General features: G+C 42.0%; 1 protein-coding gene across 5 annotated transcripts in view; it reads right to left on the bottom strand.

The window, feature by feature from the left end:
• Positions 1 to 13450, bottom strand: part of SFMBT2 (Scm like with four mbt domains 2) — a 194087-nt gene that overhangs the window by 153661 nt on the left and 26976 nt on the right. For all 5 annotated transcript variants that reach the window (XM_037510580.2, XM_037510576.2, XM_037510577.2 and 2 more), the window contains exons 3-4: positions 5994 to 6088; positions 4525 to 4765 (exon numbers count right to left, since the gene is read on the bottom strand). In XM_037510580.2, the coding sequence (XP_037366477.1) occupies positions 4525 to 4765; positions 5994 to 6088 (336 nt within the window). The remainder of the gene's footprint in view (positions 1 to 4524; positions 4766 to 5993; positions 6089 to 13450) is intronic.

The following is a 13450-nucleotide window of genomic DNA, read 5'->3' on the forward strand; positions in this document are numbered from 1 at the left end:
TCCAGTTACAATTTAAGGCTGCCAATGAAAACAATGTGATAATGTTTAAGTATTGCTTGTATTGGAGGAGATGGGAACAACCCCAGTGGTGTGGAGGACTATGAGTATTTTGGAGGTGGGTGTGATGTGGTAATAGATCTGAACAAGTGTGAACCTATTCCCCTAAATTATATACAGTATTGTAAACCAATGTTATCTCAAAAAAAAAAAGTAAATAAAAGTTTTGCTAGTATTACTAAAATATCTTCTGAATAATCAATTATGAATTTTAAATATAGATAATTCCAGCTCATACAGTCAGATTCTACTCAGTGTCTGCAGTTAAACATTGGTTGCACACTGGTGATTCCTGTTGTCTGATCACTTTATAGTCCTGTGTACAATCTACCAGCATCTTTTATTTTATAATCAACTATAGTAAAAACAACAATTCCAAAAAACAGCTCTAGGATCAAGCTTCCAAACCTGGCAGGATCTCTCCCCTTAACATAAGGCCCAGTTCACGCTTTCTCCTAGCAACTCATGAATAAACATTCTTTTATTCAAATAAGTTATGTATTAACTAACTCCAGTAATTTTGATTCAACTTTGAATGGTAAATAGACTCATTCTGGCAAGACTGCAGAGTTTGCAATTCAAATTACAGAAATTTTAATAATGGGGAAAATAAAAATTAGTGGCATGATTCCTAAGGCACCATAATTCCAATACTTTTTTTGCAACGGTAGAAAGTGCACATAAATACTTCTCAATTTATAAGCCAACGGCTTTTATTTGGACAGGCATCATCACACATTTACCTGCAATCTCACAGGAGCATACCTGTCAGGGACTCATAGGCACCTGCTAGAACTCAAAAGCTCCTCAGCCCCAGATATTAAGAGGCAATGTTGCTACTTCTCAGTAAATAACAGTGAAATAGTCACTGGATTAAATGATTTCCTTACATTATCACCATAAACAATAATTATTTGGCAGCTGCCCTTTGCGAGCTTTGCATGTGCTTATGAATAAATCAAGCCTTATTGATTTACTAAACCAAAACGTTTTACATTTTGCTCCTCTACTAAGAGCTATAATCCTCCACTGCACTTAGTGATGCTTTCATGTAGTGTGTTTCTTAATACTTTTAACATGAAAGATTAGTACCAATTATCTCATGAGCAGAACACTGCTCTTTGAATGGCCAATTGGCCACTAAACCCAGGCCTCTCTAAACATGTCCTTAATGGAGTTCTCTGCTGCTGATTGGAATCACATCATAATGAAATATGGAGGAGCTACTGCCATGCTGTCCCCCCACCATAAAGCTTAACGTAACAGTGACAACTTGCATTAATTCAAAGAGGAAATTCATTACAGGAAAGCAAGAAAAGAAGGGACTGCAAAGAATGCTCGCGCTTGGTTCATGTCATCTGAAATAATAAAGTCACTTTCTTTCAGTACAGTGACTTCAGAAAATATAGGACTGCTATGGATAATCCCACAGTGCCCTGAAAGATCTTGAGTCCTGCAACCTGAGTCTGCCCAGGAATGACAGTTTTCTCCCTTCTCCCATGAATGGGTAAAATCACCAAAATACACACCACCATCCCCTTGCTTAGTCCAACCATATGTTGAAGCTGTCATCCTCATGCTGAGTGATTCAACTCCACTTCCAATGATCTTGCAATCAGAAACCAATGGGCTCCGAGGTGACAGTCTTTTACTGAGCAGGATTCTAGCCTTTGCAGGTGCTGCTAGATCCAGACACTCACAGTAATTCCCTACCCTAGTTTGCCCCTCCCATCCACTGAAACTTCATTCCAAGAGTAACACAGAAAATTTATTTCCATGCTTTCTACAGATGCCTGAGCTATACTGCCATAGCTGCTAATCCCAAAACAATCTTCATTCCTCATGCATCTACCCAAATAGGAAAACTAACTCCTACTTCTCCATCTTTCCTTTCCAAGGAGCACCAACCAAGGCTCCTTAGAGATCATATACAACAAGCCCCTCATTTCAAAGGTAAGAAAATTGAGAGGAACTCACCCATGTAACTAACTTAACAGGAGAAGCTAGATAAGAAGCCCAGTCTGCCGGCACCAGTCACAGTGTCCCTCTCTTTATACCATCCTCGGGCTCATGGGAGCAGTAAGAAAATCTCTCCATCACCACAAAACGTCCCCCCAAAAACATGATGCGTCAAGGATCGTTCTAACTCACATTAATTATTCTGAGATGCCTTGCAAGATTAAAGTACGACAAAGACTGACCAGGTAGAGTTGCAGAATTTATGATGATATTAGCCCTCTAAGACAGAAAACCACACGAACAAGAATCCTTGTTCAAAAATAGATTCTACGATTCCCAGTGGAACAACTGCCGCCTCTGGCTACAAAGCAATAATTACCCTGTACTACAGCAATCAATAAAACCTTTTGCCCCATGAACCTGCTATTTCCTGACTTTGTTCTCTGTAGTAAAGATTTCCAAGTCGTATCGATTACCTACTAAATTGTTTTAAAGTTCTTTAAAACAAGCAATAAAGAAATTCTCAAATTAGCATAAGTTGTTATTGTGTGAAGAGACTCCAGTTCTTTCCATCACATTAATGGTTTCCCTTTCTACAGGATTTTCCCATTTTTCATTCTAAATTTGTCATTTTAAGTGTGTCTGTCTTGCCTAATAGCACAAAGTCAGTGGGATACAAATTTGATGGTGTTTCTGAAACTGATTGCTGCCACATTTCTCAACCAAGTGAGAGAGAAAAATTGATTAATAAACTATGCCCTCTTTCTCAAGCAACAGCATGGATTTGTACCAAATGAACCCATTAGCTCTTAGTTTTAAAATTCAGTACCCTGGAACTTCTCTCTAAAACCGTTCACACTACAGAATCTATTATAAAGTGAAAGCATCTTGCCCCCCTTACAAGGGTGTTTAGCTACTGAAGCTTCAAACATTCAGAGTGAGTCATGAACGAGCTAAGCAAGGCCAGTGAAAGGCAAAGTAGCCAGGACCTGGGCTTACACACTCTGTCCCCTTCTCTGCCTCTTTCTCTACCTCCCCTCACCCCCATTATCTGTCCTCTGAAACTGAGGCAAGTCTGTCTGAACCATCCTGGGAGTGTGTGGGCATATGTATGGGTGCAAAGTTGGGCAAGGAGATGGATCTCTAATTTTCTAACTAGAACTGTTATTTTCCCAATGTTCCACCAGTACAATTCATTCATCAATACAGGCTTGTTTTATGATATCAGAAATCACAGAAAATTAAATAATACATGTTACAGCCTATCCATTCAACTCAGTGGCTGTTTAAATTCAGAGCAAGATGCAATAGTTAGTATTCAACCTTAAAAAGTCAGGAAATCCTGCCATACACTACTGCATGTATGAAACTTGAGGTCGTTACACTAAGTGAAATAAACCCATCACAAAAGGACAAATATTGCCTGGTTCCCTTTCTCTGGGGCATGTAAAGCTAGTCAACTCAAAGAATAATGTGAATATCCAATGTTTGTTTTTATTGTTCTGATTTACTCATATTCCCATCATATTGTTGAAAATGGCTACATTTCATCCTTTCTTATGGCTATATAATACTCCGTGGTGTGTGTCACATTTCTAAGAAGACATTTTGACTCTTGAGAATTAGCATCAGTTTTCTTCAATACAACATCATGTAATGAAACACAGAGAACAGTGTCGAGATTCAAATATTAGGGACTCAGTTTTTTTTAACAGGATCAGATAAGTTTGTTGAAAGCATTTATAATATGCAGCCACTTCTTTGCAGCAGGACTTTCTCAAAGTCAACACTAGTGGCAGTCTGAGCCCATTAGCTTTGTTTGAGGGCTGTCTTGTGCCTTCTAGATGCTTAGCAGCTTCCCTAACTTCAGCCCACCAGATCCCTTCCCCTATCACAACCATGAATGCCTCCAGAGGTTGCCAAATGTCCTGGGGAGTAAAAGCGCCCCTGTACAAACCACTGCTTTCTAGCAACTGAAGAGATCTGATCTACACAGGCCGTGACAATTCCTTTGAAAGCAATGTCTTTTCTCCTCATCTGTTTGGCTTTGTACATGCTCCCCACCCTGATAGACTCCACATAAAACAGATAAAAATTTATTAGAGAACTTGTCTCAGATGCTCTGTAGCTTTGTTCCAAACGTCAAGTCTCTAAAGCAAAAGAAAAGCAACATACTTCATGACCAAAAGGAGGACTCAATCACTGAAGTACCTTCAGCCTTCCTTTTCTACTTCCAAAACCCATTTGAAGAGGGTCATGTGCCAAATCTTTCCTGTCCTAAAGGTTGCCATTGGCTCAAAGGTCAGATTCAGCTATCACATATGAAAATGCACCCAACTTCCCTCACTCTGTCACGATCATGCTAGAGGACCTCAAGAAGCAGCAACACTAGAAGACATTCCTATCACATCAGCTACCACTCTCTACAAGCATCATGAGCAATGACCACATGGTATGTCAAAGGCTCCTGATATGGGCCCGTGGGCCGCCTAGACGCAGGGCGCTCACCATCTGGGGGCATCAAGGCTTTGTTGTTCTGTGTGCACCACCCCACGGGGTGGAGATCTGCTATCACCACATCACACCAGAAGTCGGCCCGGCGGTCCTCTCCGTAACCACAGTAACGCAAGAGCAGCAGCTGCCCGCAGGTGGTGATGACAGTGGCCACCCAGTAGGTGTCCGGATTGTTCTTATTAGCCACTTCCAATTTCATCCCTGGCTGAAAGTTACTCTGAATGCTGATTTCAACCTTAAGAAACCAGAAACACAGGAAAACCATTATTATACTAGACACATACATTAAGACCTTAAAAACAATATTTCTCTGCCCTAGAACAGCACAAAGAGATATTTAATTGGAACCACAAACAGGGCATTAAATTTCTTGGGAGTCACATTTAAAAGGAAAGAGAAAACAAATGAAGTTAATTTTAATAATCCTATTTCACCCAAGATATTCCAAATGTCATTGTTTTTAAAATGTAACCAATATAAAAAATATTAATGAGATAATTAACATTCTTCTTTTCCAATGAAGCCTCCGGAATCCAGCATAAATTCTGCACTTATAGCACAGCTCCATTTGGACAACACTCTCTTCCAGGGCTCAAAGGCTCCCTGAGGCTTGTGGTAACTGAGTGGACAGCAGAGCCTTGGAGAATGGGTTATTAATTAAGAACTAAAATCTATTAATATTTAGCAGTCCTCCACCTAAAAAATCTTTCCAGCCTAGTGGACATTCCCAAGCTGACATATCTCATCTCTGTGAGTGGCAGCAGTGGTACTGGTGACTTGTCCATGGGTCCAGTGTTACTTTTCCTTTAAATCTGGCCTACAGATCTGGGGAAATTCTACATCCTGAAGGACACTATATTGTAATTGAAAAGGAGATGGAGAACTGAATGAATTAAGGAGAACTGGAGTGACTCCATATTAAGAGATCTTGATAGCTTCCTTGGTACAGAAAGGAAGCAAAATGTTGATCAGTGTCTCTTTCCAACTGCCTCAAGGAATCTAACCAAGTCAGCCCCACACCTTAAGAGGCCAAGGTTATGGGCCTCCCTGGTTGTGCAGGGGTTAAAGACAGAGCTATCAAGCAACTGGCAGGAGAAACCCACATGGTGCAGCAGACCTCTCCTGTCTTGCCTGCTGCTCCCCTCAGCAGTGTATTTCAGTAGATCTGCCTGTTCTGCTCCCCACTCTGTCTCTGGTGAATCCTCTCACCCCCTGCACCTCTGGCCTACACCCCAGTTCTTGTGTGCATAAATTAATAAATCTTTTAAAAAAAAAAAAAGTAAGACACTTGTGCGGGCAGCTGTCATGGAAACAAATGAACACACACATCTCTTTATTTCTAAAGGCTCCTGACCAAATCGCCCCTTTTCTTTCCATTGCATTTCTTCCCATAGGTTATTTGGCATCTTCCTGCTGACTCCCCTCTACCCCGACCATGGTGAGTGGAAAGATGTTTGACGTACATGTTTGAATGAGGTGTGGGGAGCCGCACTGGCTCCTGTTTCTTCCAAATACTCTCCCCAGTTAAAGCCGATTTCCTCCAAGCTTGAACCTTCCTCTGTTGAAAGACAAAAAACAAAAGAGTATCATTACTAGAGTGAAGAATAGAAAGGCACCAGCCCTCAACACAGACCAGAGATTTCTTAATGTAAGAGGCTAAAAATTCAGTGGTGTGGGGGAACACTGGAATTCTTGATATATGACTTCAGTTTGCCGATTTTAGATTCAACTGATGGAAGAAAGGAAACACTGAGGAAATTCTGCCTAGACTACCTTGAAAAATCAAGGGTAAGATTAAGTGTTCTTAGTCAAATGAAACAAGACTAGTTTTGCAAAAAGCTGAGGTAAAGGGAACCGTTTTAAATTTGGGCCAGGGTGGCCATCATACAAACCAGTTTGCTGGTTTGTTTATAGACCTCTGGACTGGGCCAGAAATCCAACATTCCAAGAAGTCACCAAGGTAGGAATACACCATCTGAAAGAACTGACAAAAGTGAACTTTTACCTTGAAGCACCTCCACCTCCACCTGACCACTACTTCATCCATTTCTTTCTTTATAAAAATACCTGCCTTTGTCCCTCCTCAGGACACCATTTGAGGTCCTGCTCAAATCCATGCCCCTCAAATTGTTATTTTCAGACCCCTAGTAAATGCAATTTGACTTTTAATAGCCTCCTGGTTTTTAGGTTAACAGCTTTAAGACATATTTAGCTTTTATCAGTGTGTTCGTTTGGAACTAGTCACTGTGGACACACCAGTCTTTGGGAGATTGGTGAAAGAAACAACAGGTGCTGAGTAAGCACCAACATAGCCAAAGCACTAGCACCTTTGTCCACTGGCTGCTCACTATGGCTGGAGATTATAAAATAATATCATTGATTGGGAGTGCCACAAGGGAATTAGAAAGCACTCATCACAATGTCATTTCAGGGGGGTAAATGAACCCCAGAAGGATTAATCAAGGGTATGAGGTCACAGGCAAGTCAGTGACAGAGACATACCAGCTGGCAGGCAGATCCCTCATGCCCACCCAGACAAGAGCCTGCTCTCCCGGCATGAGAGCCTCCGGGCAAGGCACACCAGTAGAGACCAACAGATGTGTGTTTCCGCATTTACAAGAATCAAGGAGAAACACCACCAGCGTGCAGTCAGACTCTCAAACCATCTTTTGCTCTAAGAAAATCAAGCAATCCCAAAATATTTAAGACTGTACGTAAGATATAAATTGTAGAGTTGAAAAGCAGCAAATAACTCATTTTAAGGTATATGGAACACCTGTCATAGTTTCAAATGTAAAGAATGAACAAGGATTATTTCATCCCATCGGCAACATTAATCATAAAGAACAAACAGCAGACAGGACCGTCCAACCACAGAGATCATTTAGAGCTCCAAAAGTTAAGATGTTCTTTTCTTAAAAGAACGTTCAATCATGTTCAACTGTGTACTTCTACTTGAAAGAGAGTATTTCAATAGCCAAGAATAAATACTGCTTTCAACTGTGTTATTCATGTAGAAGTGACAGACCCTGGCAGGTAGACCCAAAGAATTAGCAATAGGAGTCCAAAAAAGAAAGACTTGTTCCTACAGGTTACCACTACTTTTTTCTACTAGAAATTCTTTAATTATAAATAGGAAAAGTAATTTTCTTATGATACTCTGTACAATCTCAGAAATTGACACAACAGTAATTTTTCAAAATGAGAACGCTAAGTTAAATGGTAGTTACTCTACATGTTGTATTCCAAATCCAAATTGCTGAGAACTGCCTCCTCAAATTGTACTCCCATAAATGCCTAAGGGGCATTTCTTTAAAAAGCTTTCCTTTGTATCTCTCCCAACATTCTGCTTCATCCACAGATTTATGCTTTTCAATCAAATATGTGCTCCCTAAAGAAAGTCAAGCTAAGAAAAAATGCCAGGTGGTTTCCAGCTGAAGACACAGTGAAACAGACTCAAAGAGAAAGCAGTTGAATTGTGGAAAACACCTCTGGGCATCGCCCAACAGTTCTGCCCAAAACTCTTCCCCCAAACAGCACTGAGCATCTATTACCAAGTTTGTTTTCTGATCCAGAGGCCAGAGGCAGCAACAAAGCATGATTTATATGCCCAAGTGGTCTGGTACAGCGTCTGCCGGAGAGCTAACTGTCACAGAGAAAGTTATATTTCTTTACTCACTACCTGTCTATCCCACCTCAGCTGACACTGCTTCTTACAGACCTGCCTGGGTCCAGCATTTCTGGCTCCACCGAGCACCACACCCATCACCCCGTCATTCCACTGGGGCAGCCGTACTGCCTGCTAAGTCTTTCTATGTATTGCCTCATTGAACCCTTCCAAGAATGTTGACAGACGGACACTACTGTCCCCATTTCACAGAAGAGGTGACAGGGGCCCAGAAAGGCGAGGGAGTCCCCAGGGTGGACACGCTATCGGCTGTGGAGGCAGGAGTCCAGTGCAAGCTGTCAGATTTCCAAGCTGGACTTTCATGAGGCTGCGTGTCTCTGAGGCATCAGACATGGCTGCTGCCACCCCCTGGAGTTCAAGTCCGAGTCCAAAGCCCACTTCTGTGATGGCGAGCATTGAGGCATTCCAGACTGAAGTCAGGTCTCGTAAACACAGGAGAAGGGTTGAGGCAGAGGCGGTAGCCGCCCTGGGAGAGGAAAGCATGGGTAGCGTCCCTGGAACTGGTGTGTAACGAAGAAAGACCCAGGAAGAAGATGTGACACAAAACTACAGAGGCATTAGTACTAGGGGGCTCCTGGTTGAGATTACCCAAAAAAAAACTCCAAAAATAGGAACAGGCTCTCTTAGCCATCACCAGTTCTCTCCCATTCATGCCGACACTGAGCTGTGTGGAGGGGCTGCTGCAGCCAGAGCCTGGGACCAGAATGATGAACCTCAGAGCTATTCCTGGAAACCACTAGATGATTCTATTGCAATCAGCTTCAGAAAGACCACAGCCTGAGTACCTCAACTTCAACTATTGGACCATTCCTTGCTGGTCATTTTCTTCACAAAATTCTAACCAAGGCTCTAGTGCTTTCACAAAAATTTGTTTCCAGCAAGTATGAATTCATTACAAACTGCATTCTCAGTCTCTTCTGCCAGCATGGCAGCCTGTAGCTGCTCTCATGCTCGCTGAGGTACGCTCGCAAGTTAGCCCAGGCACAAGAGGGTCCCTCTGACGCCCACCTCAGTAGGAAAGAACAGTGCTCAGGAAAGCTCACTCACTCTCTGTGGCCTAAAAAAAATACTCTTAAAAGCATCCTAAGTCAGACCTACAGTGGGATTCAAAAAAAATTCAAATCTTGGGCCTCCCCGGTGGCGCAGCGGTTGGTTGAGCGCTGGGTAGCGAAGCTGCCCGCAGCCTCTGCAGTGCCGGTTCGATCCCCGGCTGCTCCCCGGCCACCGGAGGAGGGTCCCACATGGCGAGCAGACCTCTCCTGCCGCCCGCTGCTCCCCTCAGCAGTGTACTTTGGTCCTTCTGCCTGCTCTGCTCCCCGCTCTGGCTCTGGTGAATTCTCTCACCCTCCCGTGCTTCTGACTGTACCCAGTGCTTGTATAAATAAATAAATAAATAAATAAATAAATAAATAAATAAATAAATAAATAAATAAATAAATAAATGAATCTTTAAAAATAAAATAAATAAATAAAAACACAGTGCTTGTTCCTGGACTATCTCCCCTTTAAAAAAAAAATTTCAAATCTTAAGCCCCATACTAGTAACTTTAACTGTGCTATTTAATAAAGCCATTCAGAAAAGGGAGGTTCCTCATAATACAGCCTTTTCAAATTTGTAACATGAAACATTTCCTCTGGCACGTGTGCCCTGAGCAGCAGATTCTCTAAAAATGTTTCAATGAGCAATAGATAAACACACACAATGTTTATGAGTGGGGGGGGCTCATAAACCCAGAGCAAATATTTACAGCTGATTCATAAACCTATTAAGCCCATAAACATTTTATCAAGGAAACTCTGACAATCTCCCTCCTCCACTTCGCCCGTTGTAATGAAAACAGACCATGAGAGCTACTAAGACCATTTCACAATTTCAAAGAAAACAGGCAAGTCCATTAGTGGTATCCAGTTTTAGGAAACAGAAAGCTACTTATGGGGGTTTGAATATTTCATAATAAATAGAAAAAGAGGACCTTATTAAAATAAAAGCCGGAGTGCAACTTTACAGTGAACAACGGAATAAACAAATGGCTCATACACCTTGTTTAAGTTATCAAATCTTGGGCTATACAATTTTCAGTCTGAAATAAGGCTGAATATTGAATCTCATAACTACTCTCCAGTGGGGCAGTGGAGGACCAGCAGGAACACAGTCTCACACAGCACTTTCTTGTGTGTGTGCTACATAATTGGATTCATGAGGAAAGGGAAAGGAAGACATCAAATTTTTGTTATTTTTAACTGCTGATAGTTCATATGATCACAAGGTTTAGGACACAGTTCCATTGTGAGTATATTACACAGATACACAGTACAAATGAAAGAAAACAATACTAGCACGGAGTTCACTCTGCAGGCTTGCACTCGGCAAGGAGGGACAGTCACCCGACCAGAGGTCCTTGAACTGTCTCAATGACCCAGACAGCAAGTTTTTCCAGAAAAACGAGAACTGGTAAAAGTCATCCCATCACCTAGCGAGGGGAACCAACAACTATTCAAAAGAGCATGAGAAAAAAGGAGAAAAACGAGAGAGCTGAACTTTTCTAATAAGAATGTGACTCTTTTCCTTCCCAAGAAGAAAAGTCTGTGGGACTCCATTTAATATATTCTAATGCCACACACCCTTCCCAAAAGCCCATATTTCCAGCGTAATTCTTTTTACTCAGAGCCTCACCCAGTGTAAACGTGCAACACCACTTTAGCTACAGATTTCATCAGGAAATTACATTTAGCCAGCCTAGAAAAATAACGCCAAGGAATCTATTTATCAGTATGTCAGCATATTGTTGTGCTCGCTTTTATCACGGCAATTGGAGAAGCCTGGAGTTCTAGAAATCCAATTTTGGGCCACTTCCTTCTTTGTGTGCCCGTGACAGTGATGTCCATTCCGTCACTGGGGGGCCTTCCGTTCATCTGCCCCTGCTCAACTCAGCGGCATCCGCAGCCTTTCAGGAGGAGGAGTAATTTTACATTGTAGCTATAAATTCAAGAAACTCTGGGTCAGACATTGACCCCAATTATGATTTGAGCTTTCCTTAGAAAAAGAGGCAAAACTAGAAAATGAAAAAGCTGTTAATGAGACTTAGAGTGCAGTGTTTAAAGCTTTCATTTCAGAGGAATGGGGCATCTGTGCTAGGAACTGCAGCAGGTGGGACAGGGAACCGACCGACAGATCAGTGCGTGTACACTAGACTTTCTGTTCTCCGGCCCCGTAATACTTTAGCAAAGAGGAGCTGTGGGCCCATATATGTGTCATTGTCAGGAAGATGCAGTTGCCCATCACATAACATTCAGGGAGAGAGATTAAGAGATGAGTGGAAGAGAAGATGAAAAGGTACTGGGGCCTCCCTGGTGGCTCAAGGGGTTAAGTTGCAGCATTATGAAGCTATCCACAGCCACTGCAGCACGAGTTCGATCCCCGGCCAGCCCACATGGTGCAGCAGACCTCACATATCTTGCCTGCTGCTCCCCAGAGCAGTGTATTTCAGTCAATCTGCCTGTTCTGTTCCCCACTTGTCTCTGGTGAATCCTATCTCCCTGCACCTCTGGTCTGTACCCCATTTCTTATATACATAAATAAATAAATCTTTAAAAAAGAAGAAGGGAGAGAACTAACCTGTGTCCCAGAAAGAAAGGGGGGAAGGAGGGCATGAGGGGTGTATTTGTGGACACATTTAAGCATCAAGGGTGTCTGGTCTCTGCTCTGAACCACAGAACAGCTCAGACTTCACAACACAAGCTTTTGAGGCTCATGAAGCCCAAGATGAAATCCAGGCTCCAACACAAAAGCCAAGGACTTCACCATGTCATCTAGTTTCCCCACCAATAAAAGGGGAATAATAAGAGCAGCTATTTCACAGGTTCTGAAAGGATTCAACAATTCAATACATGGAAATTACCTAAGAGGGTCTGCCACTTAGTTTGGACTCAGGATGGTGTACCTAATGGTCCGAAGTCCATTCAGACACAGCTAAAGAACAATGAACGTGCTATCTCTCGTTCACTCAAGATGTCAGTCACATCTGGAACACTCCTGGGGAAGACCCCGGACACCACGATCCTGCCCTAAACATGGCAACAGAAGTTCCATTCTATTATCCCCCAGCTGATAATAGAATGGAAAATGTTTTATGTATTAACAGGTTAAAAGAGAACAACTTGAAGGCTCATTCTTCAGTATGTTACAGTTTAAATGTTCAAAATCAGATGAGTTTCCAGAAGTCAGCCTCTGCTCTCTACAAAGGCTTAGATCCTGCTTTAAATTTGTTTCCTCTTTAGGAGTCTGTCTTTATGGCACCATGTAAAAGCCCCTTATCGCATAAGTACAAACAGAAATTCCATAAAGATAGGACACATTCACCATACGGTGGGGCGGGGGAAGAAATATCAGTGCCAACATCTAAAATATGTTCAGATAATTTAAAGCAGTTGAGAACTACTGTTTCTACCAAAGACCTTAACACCTTGGCTTGGGCCTCCCACCAAACAACAGTGAAGAACTAACCCATTCATAGAAATCACCCACGAGGGAGTCAGTACAAATAACTGCCATATTATTATTAATGAGTTTCAGAAATTACTTAAGCTGGAGAGAGATACTGCAGCTGCATGGAAATGAAAAGTCAACACCAAGTTGGCTTTTAAACGGTTTTGAAAACATACCATAGAAAATGATGCAATAATAAACCTCAGATGTGTGTGTGATAAGAAAGCCGAGGTAGTTCCAGACCAAAGGTGGGAAAACCACCTCACTCAGCAAACTTGAAAAAGATGTTTTTAAAGATTCCTTTTTGCTTTAAATAAAAATAGCATAAATAGGGTGAAACTTCACCTGAAGGACCAGAAAAGAATTTCCATATTCCCATTGGAAGACACTGACTCAGCTGTGCTTTTAAGTTTCCTCACTCCTACTTCATGTACAGAAAAACTGACATGGGGAGAACTAAGCTGATTTTGAAGCAGATACTGATATCTTTCAACATATTTAGAAAATTATTTCAGGGCTTTCCAGATTTTTTTCCAGAAAAAGAGAATTCCAAATAAACACATATTTTGAGAAACTTAATTAATTCAGTAATACCAAGTAAGACTGTAATTCTGTCATTGGCTGAGCTCATCAAAATATGAAGACAGGGGCCTCCCTGGCAGCACTAGGGGTTAAGACGCAACCTAAGAAGCTGACTCTGCAGCACGAGTTCAATCCCCAGCCAGGGAGCAACCCACATGGCACAG

Source organism: Talpa occidentalis, unplaced genomic scaffold (genome assembly GCF_014898055.3).
Source record: "Talpa occidentalis isolate TD23 unplaced genomic scaffold, MPIMG_talOcc4v2.1 talOcc4.14, whole genome shotgun sequence".
Classification (NCBI taxonomy): Eukaryota; Metazoa; Chordata; class Mammalia; order Eulipotyphla; family Talpidae; genus Talpa; species Talpa occidentalis.